The sequence below is a fragment of the Nerophis lumbriciformis genome, linkage group LG23, assembly GCF_033978685.3.
Source record: "Nerophis lumbriciformis linkage group LG23, RoL_Nlum_v2.1, whole genome shotgun sequence".
NCBI classification, from domain to species: Eukaryota; Metazoa; Chordata; class Actinopteri; order Syngnathiformes; family Syngnathidae; genus Nerophis; species Nerophis lumbriciformis.
In genome coordinates, this window is record NC_084570.2 from 29067095 (window position 1) to 29090807 (window position 23713).

Here is a 23713-nt window from a genome sequence, read left to right on the forward strand (position 1 = left end):
AATATCGGCGGCCGATCCGATCCAAATATCGGATCGGGACATCCCTAGTCCTGAGTAGTCCTGGGTTCAATCCCGGGCTTGGGATCTTTCTGTGTGGAGCTCCGGGTACTCCGGCTTCCTCCCCCCTCCAAAAAACATGCACCTGGGGATAGGTTGATTGGCAACACTAAATCGGCCCTAGTGTGTGAATGTGAGTGTGAATGTTGTCTGTCTATCTGTGTTGGCCCTGTGATGAGGTGGCGACTTGTCCAGGTTGTACACCGCCTTCCGCCCGATTGTAGCTGAGATAGGCTCCAGCGCCCCCCGCGACCCCGAAGGGAATAAGCGGTAGAAAATGGATGGATGGATGGATGGATGGATGGATACTAACTGTCAGGAATTCTATTGCAAATTATCATTATACCGTTTACCGTTACATCCCTCATCTATTAACAAGTTAAAAGTCAAGGGCGGTCACATCATGTTTTTGCCGACGATGTTGGTCAATTTTTAGAGCATTACAGCAAGTGACGAGGGCGGTCGCGGCTTTTGCTGCAATTGCCGTGGTTAAATTCAAGCCTTGGAATTGGTTTAACACCAGAATGACAATAGACTTTCTTATGGTCTTTACTACAGTTTAAATCAAACAGGCATGTTGCTTTTGGAGAGAAGGATTGTAGCTGAGATAGGCTCCAGCGCCCCCCGCGACCCCAAAGGGAATAAGCGGTAGAAAATGGATGGATGGATGGATTGGCAGACAGCTGCACCTTTTGTCACAAGTGAATTGCTCACTAAATGGTTATTACAGGGTACAGTTGTAACAGCTTCTTCCCTCAGGCCATAAGACTCTTGAACGCATCATAACAATCCCCTCAATTCCCCCCCAAAACAGATTAACTCGCTGGAATATAAAGACAATATAACATACATCCATAAACGTGGATGCATATGCAAAAGTGCAATATATTTATCTGTACAGTAATCTATTTATTTATATCTGCCCCTTATTGCTCTTTTATCCTGCACTACAACAAGCTAATGCAACAAAATATTGTTCTTATCTGTACTGTAAAGTTCAAATTTGAATGACAATAAAAGCAAGTCTAAGTCTAAGTTAATGCGCCTTATAATCCGGTGCGCCCCTATGGTCCGAAAAATACGGTAAACAAACAGTAGCCTAATGGGACTCCTGCCCTCCACCTGAAACCTGGAAGTGCCTCAAGGTCACGTGATTGCAACCCAGCAACACTCCCTTCCTCTTCTCTTGTGGCATTTGATGGCCATACCACCGTGACAGAGAAATGTAAACAACGTGCACAGGTTGTGTGTCATGTAGTGTTTCACGGGAGTTTCACAGGAACCTACAATGGGGCAGTGAGGTAAGTCATGAAAGATCTCTGCCCACAGTACGCTGAAGTCTGTGAGCACCTTAAAGGTCTTCCATGTTTCACTCTTATCTGTTATAAAGTTAAAGGTGCTGTTTGCAACTTCCTCAGCTACATTTTTCAAAGCATATTTTAAGAACACTGCAAGTGTTACCATTAGTGGTTTGACAGAACACAATTGTTTTGACAATTGTGTATAGTTTTCCCAATTATAAAGTTTATGTAATTACATTTTTTACTGGCTTGAATCAAATGATTGGTGTTTACAGCGGTCACACACCCGGTCTTGTCAACACACACATACAACATCAGTCCAAGAAAAAAAAAACAATTTGCAGTCATGTTGTTATGCAGCTAACGATTATTTTTCTATCGATTAATCTATAGATTATTTTTTCGATTAATCGGTTAATCTATAGATTATTTTTTCGATTAATCTATAGATTATTTTTCCTTTTACCGATTATTTTTTTTATTTAAAATTAAGATGAAAAAAATAAATTTAGGCCAGTTTTTTCAAAAGGCATGGCTTTTATTTCCAAAAAAAAAAAGTATGGCCACTCAATCAACATTGAAAACATGGCAAAACATTCTGTAACACTGTAAACATTTGTGCCAATCTAAATATTCTGGAGCACTGTAAACATTAAGTATTGCTTTTAAAATGTGCAAAATAAACATCCAGTCCAACACAGTACACTATAACCAATTCTACTCATTCCAGTGAGTGACTAACAGTTGTAATGAAGAAAGGTTAGCATGTCTACATGCTCTGGGGTGAGGCTGGTTCTTTTCTTGTTTACAATATTCCCAGCAGCTGAAAATAGGCGCTCAGAAGGGGTCGATGTGGCTGGAACTGAGAGGTAAGACCGAGCCAGCATTGCCAGATTTGGAAACCTTGCCTGATGTTCTTTCCACCATTTTAATGGGTTTTCATCCTTGGAAATGGGGGATTCTCCAAAATAAGACACTAACTCGTTTCTGACCATTTCAGCATCATTACTGTCATTGTTGTCTTCCTCATTGTTGCTGAGTTCATCTGAATCTGAGCCAAGAAGTGTGTCTAGTAAAGATACAGGCCGCCTGTCAGCATCTGGTCTTTCCACTTGCATTGCTGTGCCCTGTTGAGCGTGTGTCTCCTTTTCCCTTCTTTTCTCCTCCAGAACTATTGCATGCAGCTTGTATTGAACTTTTAAACACTCATCTGCAGTCAGGAATTTCAGCTTCTTGAATCGTGGGTCAAGTGCAGCTGCTAATATGCACACATTTGGTCCATCATCTTTGAATGTGGTCTCGGCTTCCCACCTGGATGTTATCTCACGTGCAGCAGTGACCTGGAAACACTTGATTGATGCATTTTCAAAAGCAGTTTGTGTAGCCTTCCGAAGCCCTTTGACCAGCAGAGGGACAGCGGAAACTGTTACATAAGATTCTCCACTCAGGTACACAGTTGCACATTCAAAAGGTTTCAGAACTTGTTCAAGTTCTTCAAGCAAGCTCCACTGGTCAGCCTTAAGATCCAGAAAATGCTTCCCTCTTTGAGTGACCTCCGGATCTGACAGAGTTGCTGTTATTGGCCACCTCTGCTCAAGCAGGCGACTAATCATGTAAAAGGAACTGTTCCATCTCACAGACACATCTTGTATGAGGCTGTGGTCTGGAGAACCCATTTGTTTTTGCTTAACCTTTAGTTTTGTACTGGATAGCTCACTTTTTCTGAAGTGCTCGACCAAACTTCTTGCTGCTCCTAAAGCTCTGCTGATGTGGTTGTCCTTTAGAGCATGGTTAACTACAAGCTGTAGAGTATGGCCAACACATCTGAGGGATGAAACACCATGTCTTTCCTCAATAACTCTTAAAGCTGCAACAACATTTGCAGCATTGTCATGTACAATGACTTGTACTAGTTTTATGTTTATTTCAAACTTATTGACAACATCCTCAATCCAAGAGGCAATGTTTTCTGCAGTGTGCTTTTCATTGAGGGGCATTGTTGTCAAGTTAATTGAGGTAAGCTCCCACTCATCATTAACAAAGTGAATGGTGACACCAAGGTAAGCTTCAGTGGCCATACTTGTCCATGCATCAGTTGTGAGTGTCAGTTTTCCTTTCACATTTTTCAGGATTGCTTTGACTTCATTCATTTTCTTTGTGTATTTTTGCTCCATAAGCTTAGTGAAGTGGGTTCTTGATGGTAGTGTGTAGCCAGAGTGAAACCGTTTGATCATTTTTTGAAACCCTTCCCCTTCTACCATATTTAATGGCCTCATGTCTATGACCATCATTTCCAGGACACCATCAGTCAGGTCAGCGGCCACTTGGGGTGTGCATTCAGTCCCATGCCTCTTTGGAAAAAAATCCTGGACACTGCTTTGTCGTTTGCTGCAACATAAGAGACAACAATTAATTTTCATTTTAAATATACCCAAATACAGCTTACTTTAATACAAAAGGTTAATTAAACTACACACATTATCTTGTTAAATTGGTTTAATAACACAACAATGATAGTATGATTAAAGTGAAATTAATTGTTCGTTTGTACATAGTATATGTAACTGTTAATGTTGTAAAAGGTATTTGCACAACTTATTAACGTTAGCGTTAAAGTTAGTATATGTAACTGTTAATGTTGTAAAAGGTATTTGCACAACTTATTAACGTTAGCGTTAAAGATAGTATATGTAACTGTTAATGTTGTAAAAGGTATTTGTACAACTTATTAACGTTAGCGTTAAAGAGGAGCGCGTCTTTGTAAACACTGAACAGGCACGCCAAACGCGCCTCTCAGAGCGAAACGGTGCTTTAGTTTATGAATTTACAACGCAGATACAAATGACACATTCATGTTTTTTTGTAATGATGACAACGTATACTCACGCGGATGATTGACTCGTTGATGGTGATGGGAAGAACGCTGTCGGATGTTTTCTTTTTAGATGCTCGTTCATAGCCGTTGTGCTGCTGTGATACGCCATTTCCGCTCGACACAGTGTGCATAAAACAACATTATTAGGCCGTTTATTAAAATACTCCCACACTTTTGACGACTTTTGGCGTGTTTTTTTCCCCTCGCTCGCATCGTTTGCTCTGCGCTCCGCCATGACAGTGGTGTGACGTAAATATGCGACGCGCCGACGCACAATAATGACGTCGACGTATTTACGTAACCGATGACGTCGACTTCGTCGACGCGTCGTTTCAGCCTTATTATGATTGCTGTCATTGAACGTATATTCTAATGGTAACTATCCAAATTGCCATTTTTAGCCAACAACACCTTAAAGCAGACCTCTGCAAAATACATGCGGCCCATTAAGATTTTCGCCGGACGTTCTACATAATTTTTTTAGACCTTTAACATCAAAACTGTAGCTACCATTATGATGTACAGTGCTGTTTTTAAATGACCGTAAGTCTTGAACTATAGAAAGTGTTTCAATGATTGACATCTGTGCTTTTGAGTGTTATATGAGTTATTACGGTAATCTACGTCATAGCAGCTAAGACCAGGAACAAAGCAGTGTGGGCGGGGTTTGTTTCCAGAGCAGCCAGTCCGAAACGCATGAGTCAGGAACAGAAGCGGAAGTAAATTTTTACAACAAATGTCTGCATAAAAGTGATAATATATCATATTGTATGTGTTTATTACACTCTGCATTCATATTTTGCCGTTTGTTACATTTTTGTTGTGTTTTGCTTGATTGTAAAAGATGTCTATCGAGGAGCTGGTCTGAGAAGTAAAAGAGGAGCGATGTTCATATGTTGTTAATATTCAGTGTGTTATTCGTAGTTAATATTGTAAATCCCACTTTCTTTATTTTAATGTACATTTTGGGTGTCCCATTCAGTTAAAAACTGAAATTCCATTCCGTTTTTTTGAGGTGGTCTGTCATATGCATATGTCATGCATATGTTCCTCTTTGACTGTACTTGAATGTATAATGGACTGTATTTATATTATTCACATGTGAATAATGCTGTATAATAGACTGTATTTATATTATTCACATGTAAAAAATACCTAAGTGTTTATTGTGAGCGAACTGTGATGCTGAATTTCCCCCATGGATCAATAAAGTACTTTCTATTTTATGCTTTCTAACTTTTTTAGAACTGTATCGGACATTGTGACTTTTGGTATTATCCATCCATCCATCCATCTTCTTCTGCTTATCCGAGGTCGAGTCGTGGGGGCAGCAGCCTAAGCAGGGAAGCCCAGACTTCCCTCTCCCCAGCCACTTCGTTCAGCTCCTCCCGGGGGATCCCGAGGCATTCTCAGGCCAGCCGGGAGACATAGTCTTCCCAACATGTCCTGGGTCTTCCCCGTGGCCTCCTACCGGTCGGATGTGCCCGAAACACCTCCCGAGGGAGGCGTTCGGGTGGCATCCTGACCAGATGCCCGAACCACCTCATCTGGCTCCTCTCGATGTGGAGGAGCAGTGGCATTAGTTTGAGCTCCTCCCAGATGACAGAGCTTCTCACCCTATCTCTAAGGGAGAGCCCCGCCACCCGGCGGAGGAAGCTAATTTCGGCCGCTTGTGCCCGTGATCTTGTCCTTTCAGTCATAACCCAAAGCTCATGACCATAGGTGAGGATGGGAACGTAGATCGACCGGTAAATTGAGAGCGTTGCCTTCCGGCTCAGCTCCTTCTTCTCCACAACGGATCGATAAAGTGTCCGCATTATTGAAGACGCCGCACCGATCCGCATGTCAACCTCACGATCCACTCTTCCCTCACTTGTGAACAAGACTCCGAGGTACATGAACTCCTCCACTTGAGGCAAGATCTCCTCCCCAACCCGGAGATGGCACCCTTTTCCGGGCGAGAACCATGGACTCGGACTTGGAGGTGTCGATTCCCATCCCAGTCGCTTCACATTCGGCTGCGACCCGATCCAGTGAGAACTGAAGACCCTGACCAGATGAAGCCATCAGGACCACATCATCTGCAAAAAGCAGAGACCTAATCCTGCAGCCACCAAACCAGATACCCTCAACGCCCTGACTGCGCCTAGGAATTCTGTCCATAAAAGTTATGAACAGAATCGGTGACAGCCTTAACGGAGTGCCCCGGGGCCTAGCCACCGAGGAGCTTTTTAGCTACCTCGGCAACCTCAGCCCCAGAAATAGGAGAGCCCACCACAGATTCCCCAGGTACTGCTTCCTCAAAGGAAGACGTGTTGGTAGGATTGAGGAGGTCTTCGAAGTATTCCCTCCACCGATCTACAACATTCGCAGTCGAGGTCAGCAGATCACCATCCCCACCATACACAGTGTTGAAATTGCACTGCTTCTCTATCCTGAGGCGGCGGATGGTGGTCCAGAATCGCTTCGAAGCCGTCTGGAAGTCGTTTTCCATGGCTTCCCCGGATTCCTCCCATGTCCAAGTTTTTGCCTCCGCGACCGCTGGCTGAAGCCGCACACCGCTTGGCCTGTCGGTACCTGTCCGCTGCCTCAGGAGTCCTATGAGCCAAAAGAACCCGATAAGACTCTTTCTTCAGCTTGACGGCATCCCTCACCGCTGGTGTCCACCAGCGGGTTCTAGGATTACCGCCACAACAGGCACCAACCACCTTGCGGCCACAGCTCTAATTGGCCGCCTCGACAATAGAGGTATGGAACATCGTACACTCGGACTCAATGTCCAGCACCTCCCTCGTGACATGTTCAAAGTTCTTCCGGAGGCGGGGATCGAAACTCTCTGACAGGAGACTCTCACAATGCGTTTGGGCCTGCCAGGTCTGTCCGGCATCCTCCCCTACCATCGCAGCCAACTCACCACCTGGTGGGGATCGGTAGAAAGCTACGCCCCTCTCTTCACCCGAGTGTCCAAAACATGAGACCGCAAATCCGATGACACAACTACAAAGTCGATCATGTAACTGCGGCCTAAGGTGGCCTGGTGCCAAGTGCACATATGGACACCCTTATGTTTGAACATGGTGTTCGTTATGGACAATCTGTAACGAGCACAAAAGTCCAATAACAAAACACCACTCGGGTTCAGATCCGAGCGGCCATTCTTCCCAATCACGCCTTTCCAGGTTTCACTGTCGTTGCCAATATGAGCGTTGAAGTCCCCCAGTAGAACGAGGGAATCACCCGGGGGAGCACTCAAGTACTCCCTCGAGTGAATCCAAAAAGGGTGGGTACTCTGAGCTGCTGCTTGGCGCGTAAGCGCAAACAACAGTCAGGATCTGTCCCCCCCCATCCGAATGCAGAGGGAAGCTACCCTCTCGTCCACTGGGTTGAACTCCAACGTGCAGGCTCTGAGCCGGGAGGGAACAAAAATTGCCACCCCAGCCCGTCGCCTCTCACTGCTGGAAACGCCAGAGTGGAAGAGAGTCCAGTCCCTCTCGAGAGAACTGGTTCCAGAGCCCTTGCTGTGCGTCGAAGTGAGTCAGACTATATCTAGAGGGAACTTCTCTACCTCGCGCACTAGCTCAGGCTCCTTCCCCCCCAGCGAGGTGACGTTCCACGTCCCAAGAGCTAGCTTATGTAGCCGAGGATCAGACCGCCAAGTGCCCTGCCTTCGGCTGCTGCCCAGCTCACATTGCACCCGACCTCTATGACCCCTGCTATGGGTGGGGAGCCCATTGGAAGGGGGACCCATGTTGTCTCTTCGGGCTGTGCCCGGCCGGCCACCAGGCGCTTTCCATCATGCCCCACCTCCGGGCCTGGCTCCAGAGAGGTGCCCCGGTGATCCGCGTCCGGGCGAGGGAAATCTGGGTCCTTCGTTTTTATTTTTCATGGAGGTCTTTTGGTATTAGTGTTCCTGGAAAAAAGGGACCCTAACACACATACTGTACAGCATATTTTTACAGCTAAATGTGTATACATCATTTATACACACATACACAATGGCCCCTCAGACACATTTTCTCTCTCAATGTGGCCCTCCGAGTTAAAATATTTGCCAAGTTCTGCCCTAAAGCACACTGACTATTGCTTTATCCGGGAAAGACGCTCAACACAAAACTCTAAATTATTCTCACAGCAACCTCACATTTCCTTCATTTTTGATGAAGAGATATTCTAACGACATGCTAGAGTTTGTTGATGTCAAATACTCCAGTGTTTGTGAACGCACCTGGACAATGAGGAAGTGTTATTTTGCTGGTTTCTCTCCAGCAATGAGAAGTGTGTGTGTGAGTTTATATACGATGTCGAAAGTCAGAACTGCCATGGCGTGTTAAGGTTGGTGTTTAAATGGAGCGTCACACTTATATTATCTGCTGCCTCCTCAACTACCGCTACTGAGCAATTCTGACTGAGCCTGCACAAAAGTACTGGCGGACATACTGCACAGAAAAATTTGGTTCGTAATTTGAAAACAACTTAAAAGATACAGCGAGGTAGCTGGTGTGCGGAAGTAATCCTCGACTATATTATCCATAGAGTTATAATTTTTTAGATATATCGATTTATTTTCCCCTACCGCTCATGTCATCTAATAAGAAACATGTGGCAGTAGGGCTGGGCCATATCTCCCAGTCCTACTGTCAATTATTTTTAGTGATGTTGCTTGCTGTGTGTCCTGCATCGCTGACACATTAAAATCTCAAAGGACACCGTTAATTCACTATTGGGGTGGCGTGGCTCGGTTGCAAGAGCAGCCGTGCCGGCAACTTGAGGGCTCGGAGGGCTTCTGCCTTGTCAGTACCGTTGTGTCCTTGGGCAAGATACTTTTCCCACCTGCTCCCAGTGCCACCCCAGTGGTTTAAATGTAACTTAGATCATGGGTTTCACTATGTAAAGCGCTTTGAGTCACTAGGGAAAAGCTTCACTATGCATCGGTCCCAGGAACAATATATTGTGAAGAACAAATTGTGTTTAAAATCACAGTAATTGGCAAAAAAAAGTTTGTTGTCAGTCAAGCTGCAACTAACGATTATTTTGATAGTCGATTAGTCAACGACTACCTAACTATTAGTTGACTAGTCGGATAATAAAGGTCACACATATTTAATAGCTCTAATTTTTCCATCGACTTAAATGCAGCTTAAGTTTTTTTAGGCATGTTCTTATGGACAACATCGATGACTAATTCATTCATGAATATTTATTTATACTATAACTGTGTTTGACTACTTGTAAATAATAATTGCAAGGTTGCCATTTCATCAAGAGGAGGAAATATGAGCAATATCCTGAAACATTTAAACACACAGAATGCAATAACTATAAATGAAATCCCAGCAGCAGTAATGCTAGCACCTCACATGCCGTAAATACAACAGGTACTAACCAACACCGCCGATATTGTCAACGAGAGACATATTGTGACTGTCTCCGGAAGGGCCGTAATTACTAGCTCCCGTTCACATCTGCCGCTAGCTTCTCCTTATCCCCGCGGCAGGCAAAAGTACACTCAGGACAGACAAGCCATGACTAAGTTTGTGGTCAAAAGCTTGCAACCATTTGCCATAGTAAATAATTTGGATTTTGAAGAGGTGAATGTTCAATTGTGGTGGGAGAAAAGTTTCACTCAGTCATTTCCCTTATACAGCTGGGTCTTATAAAATTAGAATACCATGTAAAAGTCTATTTATGTCAGCAATTCAACTTCAAATGTGAAACTAATGTATGATATTAACTCATGCGAAGTGAGATATGTTTCTTATCATTTTGATCATCATGGCTGATATGGAGCATATATTTTTTTGGAAGATGACAAAGATTCTTCAAATGTTTGAAAATGTTATTAAATGTTACATTGCTCAAAAAGGTTCATTATGTCTTCTTATTCATATACTTTTTCAAATTTTCTTGTAATCAGACCATATTTTCGGTATATTAGATGGAATTTTTACCTGACATGTTTCGACTGTCCTCTGCAGTCTTCTTCAGAAGGGTCACCTGACCACTGTGACGTATTGCCTATCAGGTGTTCTTATAGATGTGGCCAACCAGGCAGACCTGTCAAGTCTACCTGGTTGGCTCCTCACACAAAAACAAGATAGTTACTTGTACATCCAAAAGACAAAATAGAACAAGACAAGAAATGCAATGTAATTTACAAAGTCCTGTGTAAGTCATGCAAAAAATCATACATGGGAAAAACAGGGAGGACATTCAACACAAGGAAGAAAGAACATCAGACAAATGCGAAAAAGAGACAACTGGAAGGTTTACAAGAAGTCTAAAACAAAAATCCGATCAGGAAATGTTAAAATCAGCCATATCACATCATTGCAAAATAAATAACCACATCATGGACCGGGACAACCGCAAAATCATCGGGACAAAGTAACGACTTCAAACGATGGATTAAGGAGGCGATCGAACTAAGGACCCAAGGAAACCATCAATTAGGATGAGGGGGCATTCATGCACTCGCATACCTGGGACTCCCTCCTCCATTAACCATCAAGCAACCAGGTAGACTTGACAGGTCTGCCTGGTTGGCCACGCCTACAAGAACAACTGATAGACATCACGTCACAGTGGTCAGGTGACCCTTCTGAAGAAGACTGCAGATGACTGTCGAAAAAACATGTCAGGTAAAATTTCATCTAATATATCGAAAATATGGTCTGATTACAAGAGCATTTGAAAAAGTAAATGTGACATTCTTGCATAATGTCTAAACATGTTTTATTTTGTTGAATAGTACAGAAAATATTCATTTCTTATATTTATTTTCAAAAGTTTTTTTTATATGCTACGTATGTACTTCTTAAGATCTCATTGTTGGCTTTGTAGGTCACCTTAGGCACCTTTAAACTAAACACAATTGATGCTAATTCACCTTTTTGTTCTCAAACTTATCAATGTTCATCCTTAGCGGGCAGTGTGTGTAGGATAAGACCTGGCTTGAAACAATATGGTCACCTGCCACATTTTTTTAATGGGTGACATCTGGGAGGAAATTGCACTAACAGTGCCCAATGAGGCAACTAAGTGTAGTTAGAATTGTAATTTGGTGGCACGGAGTCAAAGCCGGTTTTCTTGGAAAGACTTGAAAGCTAATGCTGAGCCAAGTAAACGCCTATAGACAATTGTTTTGAGGAAAATACTGTCGCTGTTGGCTTTTTCAAATAAGGCTCTTTTATTTTTAACTTTGGTGAATAAAGTGGGTCCTGAAGTATTTACAAATTTTTATAAAAAGTTTGGTTAAAACGACATATTGCAGGTGTGACCCAAACAGCTGTAAGTGGTGTTAATACAGTCACAGAACAAGTGATTATCCACTTTCCAGTCATGAGATGGAAAGAGAAAGGAAGGAAGAGAAGGGAGGCTATAAGGAAGGAATAGGTTCTTGTTGCCACACCTCACTGTATCTCCTTCACCCCACTTGTGAAGTTGTCCAGACTGCTAAAATCCCTCAAATTTCTTTTCAAAGACACATTTTACTGTCCGGTTGCAGTTTCTGGTTATTTATGTTATGCCTTGTTGACGTAAAAACTGGACACGTAGAAACACATTTTGTTATTGAATCCTCTTGAAACATTCTGTATTTGCAAATAGCGTTTTGAAGTTTACATTAGGGCTGCACAAAATGATTATTGAATAGCTGGGTTGCAATCAGGAGACCTGGAGGCACATCCGGGCACTTCCAGGTTTTAGGTGATGGTCTAGAGCAGACCTGGGCATTCTGTGGCCCGCGGGCCACATCCGGCCCTTTGTGCGTCCCTGTCCGGCCCGCGTGAGGCCAATCATAAATTACAAAATAAATTTAAAAAAGTATCTATGTCGAGTGTGCAATACAACGGTGCTGCTTTTGTTTTGAAAAGCGTTATTTGTAATACTTCCGTGTGGACGTATGCGCGTGAGTGAATGTGAACAGCGGCAATCCCAAATTACAAAATAAAGTTTAAAAAACATCTATGTCGTGCGCGCAATACAACCGTGCTGCTTTTATTTTGAAAAGTGTTATTTATGGACGTATGTCCGGGTGTAACCTGTGAGTGAAGGTGGACAGCGACAAGTGATGAGACGCTAAAAAGAGAAAAGTTGATGACGAATGCCGTGTTTCCAACAAGACATGGACTTTCAAGTATTTCTTTACAGAAATTAAAGGTAAAGCCGTGTGCTTAATTTGTGGTACACAGCTTGCTGTGTTTAAAAAATATCATTTGAATCGCCACTACACGACGAAGCACGAGGAAAAATACCGGAATCTGTCTGATGAAGCACGCGCAAGGGAGGCTGATGGTTGATGGTAAAACTGCAAACCCAACAAGGACTTTTTGCCATATTTCACACCCCCAGAATGCAGCCGTCGGGACAAGTTTCGTCATTTCTCACAAAATCGCCAGAAAAAGTATGGCGTTATCTGACTGACTGGTTTATTAAGGAGTGCTTATTGGACTCTGTTGCACTGATATAACCGGTGTTGTGCCGGATAATGCACCCCCTGACGGGAGTGTTATATCAACTAAAGCCCACACTTAAAGTTTCCACGTGCAAGATTGAATCTATTTAAAAAAGTTATTTAATAAGAAGCCAAAAGTGCAAAAACAATAATGTTCGTGTTGGAGGAGTTGTGAATGAATGAAATATGAAATCCGTGCTGCAGTCTGCAGGTGTACCTAATGTTGTGGCCCAGCAGCAACTGTAGCACGGATTTCATATTTCATTCATTAGGCTACTGTTATGTACCTGAATTAGTGCAGATTTGGGCATATTTTGGCAAATGTATAAGCAATCATAAAAAAAAAATATTTAAGATGGGATGGAGTGGATTTTTACACTCAAGAAAAATATATTTTAAAAGATTTGAACCATTTATCATCACCAAGACGTTCACTTTATTTGACACTCACGGTATTTAGAGAAGAAAAGATTTGAGGCACATCATGTCTTTACATCTTAGGGGTCCACAAATTAAACATTAATTGGTGAAAGACAGTTGGATTTATTTGCACATCGCTAAGTATCGTATTGCTGATAAAACAATTTCCAGGCCCGGGCCGATATTCCATAAGTCATTTAACCGACGATAATACAAATTAAGTCTGTAATTTTTCCAGCGTGGATAAATTGCCATGTACATGCTCCAAGATTATTCACTATTTTCGTCGCTTTCAGCAGCTCCGCGCGTTTGTACCATAGTAGAATGCAAAGAAAGGGGGTGTCCTTAAAGGGGAACCGCACTTTTTTGGAACTTTGCATATCGTTCACAATCATTGTGAAAGTCATGACGGATGTTTTTTTTTTTTAATGCAATCTAACTCGTAAATAAAAGTCAGCTTACAGCGGAGCCAATGGGAGGTCCTCTGCTCCGCCCATAAAACCCAATAAAAAACAAAAAGCGCTCATTTACATTTGGTGACTTGAATATTAGCAAGTATTAGTGATATTGTTATTATAAGCGATAATACAGACAAACTATTTATAGCGGCGCCGTGATCATGAGCTTGAGTTCCAATGTTGACATGATCGACCGATCAGCTGTTTCCTCACTTTCTTCCTCGTCAAACTTTATTGTAGACAATAAATCATGCCTCTCACCTGGATAGTAGAATGATGAGGACGTATTCCGACAAGTTGTTACACTCTCACAGCCAATTTAGATCCGGAAATGGCATGAACGACACAAAAAGATGCTTGGCTCCACCCCCTTTTCTTCATGAGGATTATGAATAACGTTTGTAGCAAAACTTTGCTAAACCGCTATCATTAGCTAATGTTGCGCGTGACCAGTCTTCCCCTCAGGGAATAAAACACTCGCAAGAACATCTCTAGAGCGGAAAAGTACCAATAGCATGACCACACAATACAATGTTCTACTAAAGCATCAAAGTATATTAAAAATATATGCATTCTTCACAATAACTATGTACAAAGGTAATGATATATCATATTTTTTGTGTTCCCAACTGTGTGTAAATGTGTCGTTTAGTTCCTGTATGAGTCAATAAAACTGATTTACGGCGGCGGAACAGGATGATCAACGTATTGTTTGCGGTGTTTTTTGAAGAAAAAAACCAATGACTTCACTCTAAGGAAGAAGAGGAACCATGTGCAAAATATTTTTTTGCTTCCTGTTTTTCCCCTGAGTCAAGTGCTCCCAGTGCTTTTGTCTTCAGTGATCCACATAGCGATCTGTATGTCAGCGAGTGGGATTTAAATGTCATTTAACCCCTGACACCCAGGCCCAAAGACTCTCTTGAGATTATTGTGAAAATCTGTCTGCCCGTACTTGTCACAAACAAAGAGATTAGCATAGGTGAAATATTTTTCTTGCTGTTTGAGCTGGTATACAGCAGTAGGACATAATTATACAGTGTGAAATCAAATACCAATCCACCGAAACAGGCAGAGGTTTTCCGTACATGTTTGCTGCATGGTAGTGCCCAAGAGCAATGCAGTGTTGATGATGAAAAAAATACATAAGCCAGTAGTTCTGTATCATTGTCAAGTTATTGAGTTCAACTAGGTCGGGGGTCAGCAACCCGCGGCTCTCGAGCCGCATGCGGCTCTTTAGTGCTGCCCTAGTGGCTCCCTGGAGCATTTTTAAAAAAGGATTGAAAATGGAAAATTTTTTTTTTTTTGTTTCAGTATGTTTTTTGTTTGAGGACAAACATGACACAAACCTTCCCAGTTGTTAAAAAGCCCACTGTTTAATATGTTTGTGTGTATGCTTTCCTGATGAGAGTATTTTTTGTTTTGTCCCACTAATTTCGGCGGTTCTTGAACTCACCATAGTGTGGACTGTGATGCAACAGTTTGTTTACATGTAAAATCTTCCACTGCTTCTTTGTCTCATTTTGTCCACCAAAAGTTTTATGCTGTGTGTGAATGCACAAAGGTGCGCTTTGTTGATGTTATTGACTTGTTGGTGTGCTAATCAGGCATATTTGGTCACTGCATGACTGCTAGCTAATCAATGCTTGCATCATTTTGCCTCATTTGTAGGTATATTTGAGCACATTTTATATAATTTACTTGTATCCTCTTCGTGTATAATTTAGTTTTGCATGTCTCATGACACATTATCTGTGTGTAATAATGGCTGCATTTCAGATAGTTGTTTTTGTGCCATGTTGTTCCAGACCACAGCAAACATTACCTAGCTTGCCAAAGATTGTAATGAATATTTTAAAATAGTGGTTTCTATTGTTGTAAAAATGTGTAGAATGAATATTAAATTTCAACATTTCTGTCAACAAAGATTTTCTTCAGCCTGCGACACATAGACATTTTGATAGTAGGCTATTATAACTAGGGCTGAAACGACGCGTCAACGTAGTCGACGTCATCGGTTACGTAAATACGTCGACGCCGTTTTTGTGCTTCGACGCGTTGCATATTTACGTCACACTACCGTCATGGCGGAGCGCAAAGCAGACGATGCGAGCGGTGCGAGCGAGGGGAAAAAAGCACGCCAAAAGTCGTCAAAAGTGTGGGAGTATTTCAATAAACGGCCTAAGAAGAAACGCTACTTTTACTCCGCTACTTTTATCTACATTCAGCTCGCTACTAATTTTTATCGATCTGTTAATGCACATATTGTTTGTTTTGGTCTGTCAGACAGACCTTCAAAGTGCCTGCCTTACTGGTGACGTTTCACTCCGTTCCACCAATCAGATGCAGTCACTGGTGACGTTGGACCAATCAAACAGAGCCAGGCGGTCACATGACCTGACTTAAACAAGTTGAAAAACGTATTGGGGTGTTGCCATTTAGCGGTCAATTGTACGGAATATGTACTGTATTGTACAATCTACTAATAAAAGTTTCAATCAATCAATCAAAAGTGTGAAGGAAAAAAGACCCTTTTATTTCAACCGTACATCCCGTCAAAAGCCTAAAGACTGACTGCACAGTTCCTGTCTTCACAATAAAAGTGCCGCTCCATCGCGCCGCGCTTTCATAATAAGAGTCTCCGAAAGCCAGCGCAAACAAGCTAGCGAGCTACGGAGTTTGCCGCCAATTTATTTATTGTAAAGTGTATAAAAACGAATATGGAAGATGGACAAATAAGATACCAAAAACCAACCACTTTCATGTGGTATTAGACAGAAAGGAGGAACTTTTTTTCTCCTCCATTTGAAAACGTGGACGTTATAAGCAATACTGTCTGTTTACAATCAATGCAAGTCATCAGAATCAGGTAATACACCAACTTATATTCTTGTCTTCATGAAAGAAAGGAATCTATATGTGTTAAACATGCATGTATATTCATTAAAACACCTTTAACATGTAAACAAAAACGGCAAAATAAATAAATATAAATTATATACTGTATATATCAATGTATGTATATATATGTGTGTATATATATATATATATATATATATATGTGTGTGTGTGTGTGTGTGTATATATATATATATATATATATATATATATATATATATGTGTGTGTGTATGTTACTCATCAGTTACTCAGTACTTGAGTAGTTTTTTCACAATATACTTTTTACTTTTACTCAAGTAAATATTTGGGTGACTACTCCTTACTTTTACTTGAGTAATAAATCTCTAAAGTAACAGTACTCTTACTTGAGTACAATTTCTGGCTACTCTACCCACCTCTGCTAATAATGTTGTTGTATGCACAACGGCTATAAACGAACATTTGAAAAGAAAACACCCGACAGCGTTCTTGCCATCACCATCAACTAGTCAATCGTCCGCGTGAGTATACGTTGTCATCATTACACAAAAACATGAATGTGTCATTTGTATCTGCGTTGTAAATTCATAAACTAAAACACTGTTTCGCTCTGAGAGGTGCGTTTGGCGTGCCTGTTCAGTGTTTACAAAGATGCGCTCCTCTTTAACGCTAACGTTAATTAGTTGTGCAAATACCTTTTACAACATTAACAGTTACATATACTATGTACAAACCAACAATTAACTTTCACTTTAATCATACTATCATTGTTGTGTTATTAAGCAAAATAAGCAATACTTTTACTTTTGTTGAAATGTTTACACTGTTACAGAATACTTCGTTTTGCACTTTTTTGTATTAGATGTTTATCTTTATTTTTGCACATTTTAGCAAATAAGCAATACTTTTACTTTTGAAATGCTTATACTATTGCAGAATATTAAGATTGCACTGGATGTTTACTTTTATATTTGCACTTTAAAAAGCAAATAAGCTACTTTTAATTTTGTTAAATGTTAAAAGTTTTAAATGTTTACATTGTTACAGAATATTTTGTCATGTTGTTGTCAATGTTGACTGAGTGGCCATACTTTTTTTTTTGTAAATAAAAGCCATGCCTTTTGAAAAAACTGGCCTACATTTATTTTTTCATCTTCATTTTAAATAAAAAAATGATCGGTAAAAGGAAAAATAATCTATAGATTAATCGAAAAAAATAATCTATAGATTAACCGATTAATCAAAAAAATAATCTATAGATTAATCGATAGAAAAATAATCGTTAGCTGCAGCCTTAATTATAACTAATATAGACATTTACGTCATGCGTTGCCTTCATTATAAGACTTATATAAGACTTTTAAAGTTATTTTGATAGTAGGCTATTATAGCTAATACAGACACTAACATCATGTGTTGCCTTCATTAGAAGACTTATATATGGCTTTTCATTTTTTGCGGCTCCAGACAGATTCGTTTTTTGTATTTTTGGTCCAATATGGCTCTTTCAATGTTTTTGGTTGCTGACCCCTAAACTAGTTATTAATAGATCATTTCATTTTACTAAAACTATTTTTGTCATTGTCTTTTTACATTCGTGGGATGAGTCCCTGAACCCAGAATGACTTTGATTGCAAATAACAAAGGATGGAAATAAATAGTTAATGACAGTTATTGTGTGACTGGGGCTGGGTGACATGGCAAAAAGAAAAAATATTTTGATAAATGGTATGATTTGATCTCGATTAATATTCCAATTGTTTTATATTGTTTTAACCTGTCTGTTTTGAAATATCTGTACTAAAAAGTAGGGAAATTAAAGATGGGTTTTTTGTTCTGAGGATGTCGTTGTGGCTTGTGCAGCCCTTTGAGACACTTGTGATTAAGGGCTATATAAATAAACTCTGATTGATTAATTGATGATATTAGCAGCAATAGCCAGCTATGCAGACTCCACTCGCATTTCTGGGGGACACTTTTTCCAATGATTATTGATTATATAGAGATGATGATAGGTTTTGAATGTAGCAATACATTCACAGTTGGCAGATTTTAATGAGATAGGGAATTGTAGTATATATAAAATGCGATTCAGATGTGAATTGATTTTTTTCCCCAGCACCCCTAATATTTAGCTTTTTTGTAGTAACTCTACCTAGGAAGTCACTGTTGTGTACTGATGTCATTGTTCGTTTCAGTTTCACTCATACTTCCTCCTTGGTCACCCAGCCATTTGAATGAAAGTGCTGTACCCCAGGGTGTTCTGCATACAGTATTTAGCCACGATGGGACATAACTGACTGCTAGCAACAACGATATCCACCCTATGACCAAACAGTCAATCCTGCATGGATTTTAAAATAAACTCAAGTCTTATTTTGACTTTATTTACAAACTCCAAAACCAGTGAAGTTGGCTTGTTGTGTAATTTGTAAATAAAAACAGAATACAATGATTTGCAAATCCTTTTCAACTTATATTCAATTGAATAGACTGCAAAGACGAGATATTTAATGTTCCAACTGAGAAACTTAATTTTTTTTTGCAAATCATTAACTTAGAATTTAATGGCAGCAACACATTGCAAAAAAATGGCTGAGGGGCATTTTTACCACTGTGTTACATGGCCTTTCCTTTTAACAACACTCAGTAAATGTTTGGGAACTGAGGAGACCAATTTTTGAAGCTTTTCAGGTGGAATTCTTTCCCATTCTTGCTTGATGTACAGCTTAAGTTGTTCAACAGTCCGGGGTCTCCGTTGTGGTATTTTATGCTTCGTAATGCGCCACACATTTTCAATGGGAGACAGGTCTGGACTACAGGCAGGCCAGTCTAGTACCCACACTGTTTTACTACGAAGCCACGTGGCTTGGCATTGTCTTGCTGAAATAAGCAGGGGCGTCCATGAAAAAGACATTGCTTGGATAGCAAAATATGTTGCTCCAAAACCTGTATGTACCTTTCAGCATTAATGGTGCCTTCACAGATGTGTAAGTTACCCATGCCTTGGGCACTAATACACCCCCATACCATCACAGATGCTGGCTTTTGAACTTTGCGCCTAAAACAATCCGGATGGTTCTTCTCCTCTTTGTTCCGGAGGACACAACGTCCACAGTTTCCAAAAACAATTTGAAATGTGGACTCGTCAGACCACAGAACACTTTTCCACTTTGCATCAGTCCATCTTAGATGAGCTCGGGCCCAGCGAAGCCGGCGGCGTTTCTGGGTGTTGTTGATAATTGGCTTTCGCTTTGCTTAGTAGAGTTTTAACTTGCACCTACAGATGTAGCTACAAACTGTAGTTACTGACAGTGGTTTTCTGAAGTGTTCCTGAGCCCATGTGGCGATATCCTTTACACACTGATGTCAGTTTTTGATGCAGTACCGCCTGAGGGATTGAAGGTCACGGGCATTCAATGTTGGTTTTCGGGCTTGCAGTGATTTCTCCAGATTCTCTGAACCTTTTGATGATATTACGGACCGTAGATGGTGAAATCGCTGAATTCCAATAGCTGGTTGAGAAATGTTGTTCTTAAACTGTTGGGCAATTTGCTGACGCATTTGTTGACAAAGTGGTGACCCTCGCCCCAGTCTTGTTTGTGAATAACTGAGCATTTCATGGAATCTGCTTTTATACCCAATCATGGCACCCACCTGTTGCCAATTAGCCTGTTCACCTGTGGGATGTTCCAAATAAGTGTTTGATGAGTATTCCTCAACTTTCTGTCTTTTTGCCACTTGTGCCAGCTTTTTTGAAACATGTTGCAGGCATCAAATTCCAAATGAGCTAATATTTGCAAAAAATAACAGTTTCCCAGTTCGAACCTTAAGTATCTTGTCTTCACAGTCTATTCAATTGAATATAGGTTGAAAAGGATTTGCAAATCATTGTATTCTGTTTTTATTGACCATTTACACAATGTGCCAACTTCACTGGTTTTGGGTTTTGTAATTCATTGTGCCTCTTCATGATGGGAAGATTCAACTCTGAAACATTGTATTATAAGATGTTAGATCTCTGCATCTGCCTTGAACTGTTTCAAAACAACTTGTAGCTATTGTAAGATAAAGAGCATTTACCGTCCATGCAGCGTGATTACTGCCGGTGGAGACACATACAGCACTGATATCTGATGGTCGTTGGAGTTTAGCCGATATCTTTAATCAGATCATGTCCCGTTGACACATAAACATGTTTGCTACATGTAGAGAAACACATTCTGACAGATTAATGTTTAACCCTTAAGAGGCTTAACCGGTCATACTGTGATCCTTCCCCACCATCTAATTTCCCCGTCTTATCACCCCTTCAGTGTGATTCCCACCAGCTCAGTCCTGGCTACCACTGTCAGGCTCAGGAGTGGCAGGTGGACTTTCACAGCTCCTCCACCCCACGTCAGTGTCCTACTTGGGGTTGTGGGGCTTTTGTGTTTGCAATTGGAAGTGCATTGTGTTCCCATCTGCCCCCTCCTGATCAGGCTCCAGGGTTTGTTCTCAGAGGGCCAACAACAGATGGGGGACGACACAGTTCTTGAAGAGCTTGTGGGGGGTTTGTGGTGTGCACAGCATTTTGCTAATGAAGATGGTAGGTGGGGCTTTGTTATATTTAGATTTGGCTATTTTTAGTTCATGGCCCCATCTTCTCTTTTTACTGCTCTGACTTACTTCTCTTTGACATTTAAATATTCAATTGAAAATGGCTTATTTCGCTGTATTCCTCTTCAAATGTCAGTTTCGATTTTGTGTGGCAGCTGTTAAGTCAGCAAACAACAATCTGAATTGATTGCACCCTCTGCTGGTTGATGCTTATACAACTTACAAAATAAATGTACTGTGCCACCGTCCATCACTACATCGCTGCTTTTGAAATCTTATAAAAAAAAAGATTAAAATGGTTTAAATCACAAGTGTCAAACTCAAAGCCAGATCCGGCCTGACACGTCATTTAATGTGCCCCGTGAAAGCCTGTGAATAAAGTGGATACTTCATCTTTCTTACTAAATGTTTTCATTGTTTCCATTTTGTCAGAAAAAAATGTATGTAATACATGAAATGTCATATGTTTTAAACTTTGATACAGTACAGGCCAAAAGTTTGGACACACCTTCTCATTTCAATGTGTTTTCTTTATTTACATTGTGGATTGTCACTGAAGGCATCAAAACTTTGACATCTGTGAAGTGCAAACCTTTTCAGGTGACTACCTCTTAAAGCTCATCGATAGAATGCCGAGAGCAAAGGGTGGTTATTTTGAAAAAATTAGAATATAAAACATGTTTTCAGTTATTTCACTTTTTTTTGTTAAGTACATTACTCCACATGTGTTCATTCATAGTTTTGATGCCTTCATTATTTACATCTACAATGTAAATAGTCATGAAAATAAAGAAAACACATTGAATGAGAAGATGTGGCCAAACCTTTGGCCTGTACTGTACGTACAAATATTCAATTGTTATTGGTGTGAATCTTTGGGCATCTCGCCATTCGATTCCGATTCTTGGGGTGAGGATTTGATTCATTTGATTCAACACGATTCTCGATTCGAACTGATTTTTCCAATGTATTATTTGGTATAATAATAACAATACATTTAACAAAACCGCTTACAGATTTCAAAACCTTTATTTTGGTAATACATGTGATTTTTGAAAATTACTAAAAAAAAATCGGGATTTGAATGTGATTTGAAAAAACATTTTTTAGCACTCCTAATTTTTATATACTGTATGATAGATTGTAAAAATAACAATAAATACTTAAATATCTGCTTGTCACCTTGACTTAAGATATCAAAGCAAGTTATCCATATATTTGTATATACACAAATCAAACAAACAAGTGCATAGGTAATAATATAATGATGCGATTATACTTTTATATTCCTACATTCACTGTTACAATCGGCCCTCTGAGGGCAGCCATGACTGCGGTGTGGCCCTCGACACCGAACAAACCAATCAGCAGAGAGTGGGAGGAAATAAAGGGACTTCTTTCACGTTTAAATAATATTCACATTGATGCACACAAGTGATGTGCGATACCGCACGTTTTCTTCCCGGTCCGATTTCAGGTCAATTTCAAGCTGGTATCGGCGGTATCGATCCGATACGTTGTGAAAATATACCCAATGTGTCTGGTAAAATTTCAGAAGGAGTGTATTTCAAGTGTTTCTGCTTCAAACGATATTAAATCACAGGGCGAAACAAATGACGTCATTCTGCACTGAATGCGTTCTTATTTATTTTCAACTCTGTAAGTAGTGTCTCCAAATAACCTACAATAATAGGATACATAGACCCGCAGTATTATAATACCGAGTGACTCATTTTAATTGCCAGTCATTTTCTTAAATAAAGAAATTGACAGACTGAATGACTGAGCGAGGCCTTACGTACTTACCCTCGGCGAATTAAAAAGTAGTTGCTAGTAATGACTTACAGTGCATCCGGAAAGTATTCACAGCGCTTCACTTTTTACACATTTTGTTATGTTGCAGCCTTATTCCAAAATGGAATAAATTCATTTTTGTCCTCAAAATTCTACACACAAGGACAATAGGAATTTTTTTTTTTTGAATTTTGCGAATGTATTAAAAATAAAAAGCTAAAGAATGTACATACGTATTGACAACCTTTGTTCAATACTTTGTTGATGCATCTTTAGCAGCAATTCCAGCCTCAAGTCTTTTTAAATTTGATGCCACACACTTGGTAAAACCTATCTATGGGAAGTTTGACCCATTCCTCTTTGTAGCACCTCTCAAGCTCCATCGGGTTAGATGAGAAGTGTTGGTTTTCATCCAGGATGTCTCTGTACATTGCTGCATTCATCTTAGTCTATTCAGGGAGGTGACCAAGAACCCGGTGGTCACTCTGTCAGAGATACAGCATTCCTCTGTGGAGAGAGGAGTACCTTCCAGAAGGACAATGTACCAATCAGGCCTGAATGGTACAGTGGCCAGACGAAAACCATTTCTTTCTTAAAATTTTGCCAAAATGCACCTGAAAGACTCTCAGACCATGAGAAACTAAATTCTCTGGTCTGATGAGGCAAAGATTGAAGTCTTTGGCGTGAATTCCGGGCATCATGTTTGGAGTAAACCACGCACTGCTCTTCACCAGGCCAATGCCATCCCTACAGTGAATCATGGTGGCGGCAGCATCATGCTGTGGGTTGTTTTTCAGCAGCAGGATGTGAATGCAGTAATGTACAGAGACATCCTGGATGAAAACCAATACTTCCCATCCAACTTGATGGAGCTTGAGAGGT

At 40.6% G+C, this 23713-nt stretch overlaps 2 protein-coding genes across 2 annotated transcripts in view; one reads left to right on the top strand and one right to left on the bottom strand.

The window, feature by feature from the left end:
- mapkapk2a (MAPK activated protein kinase 2a) overlaps positions 1–23713 on the top strand; it is a 61320-nt gene that overhangs the window by 12798 nt on the left and 24809 nt on the right. The gene's annotated exons all lie outside the window — the stretch shown is intronic.
- Positions 2002–4495, bottom strand: LOC140679770 (E3 SUMO-protein ligase ZBED1-like). The gene is made up of 2 exons (XM_072915849.1): positions 4245–4495; positions 2002–3746 (listed from the first exon to the last, which is right to left on the bottom strand). Exons 1-2 carry the CDS (start codon positions 4466–4468, stop codon positions 2096–2098), a joined length of 1875 nt encoding a protein of 624 aa, XP_072771950.1. The 5' UTR covers positions 4469–4495; the 3' UTR covers positions 2002–2095.

Excerpts from the sequence above, each read along its gene's own strand:
- LOC140679770 (XM_072915849.1), bottom strand. The coding sequence starts at position 4,468 with ATGGCGGAGCGCAGAGCAAACGATGCGAGCGAGGGGAAAAAAACACGC. Across the intron at positions 3,747-4,244 it reads TCAACGAGTCAATCATCCGC|CAAACGACAAAGCAGTGTCC; the intron begins GTGAGTATACGT and ends CTTATGTTGCAG.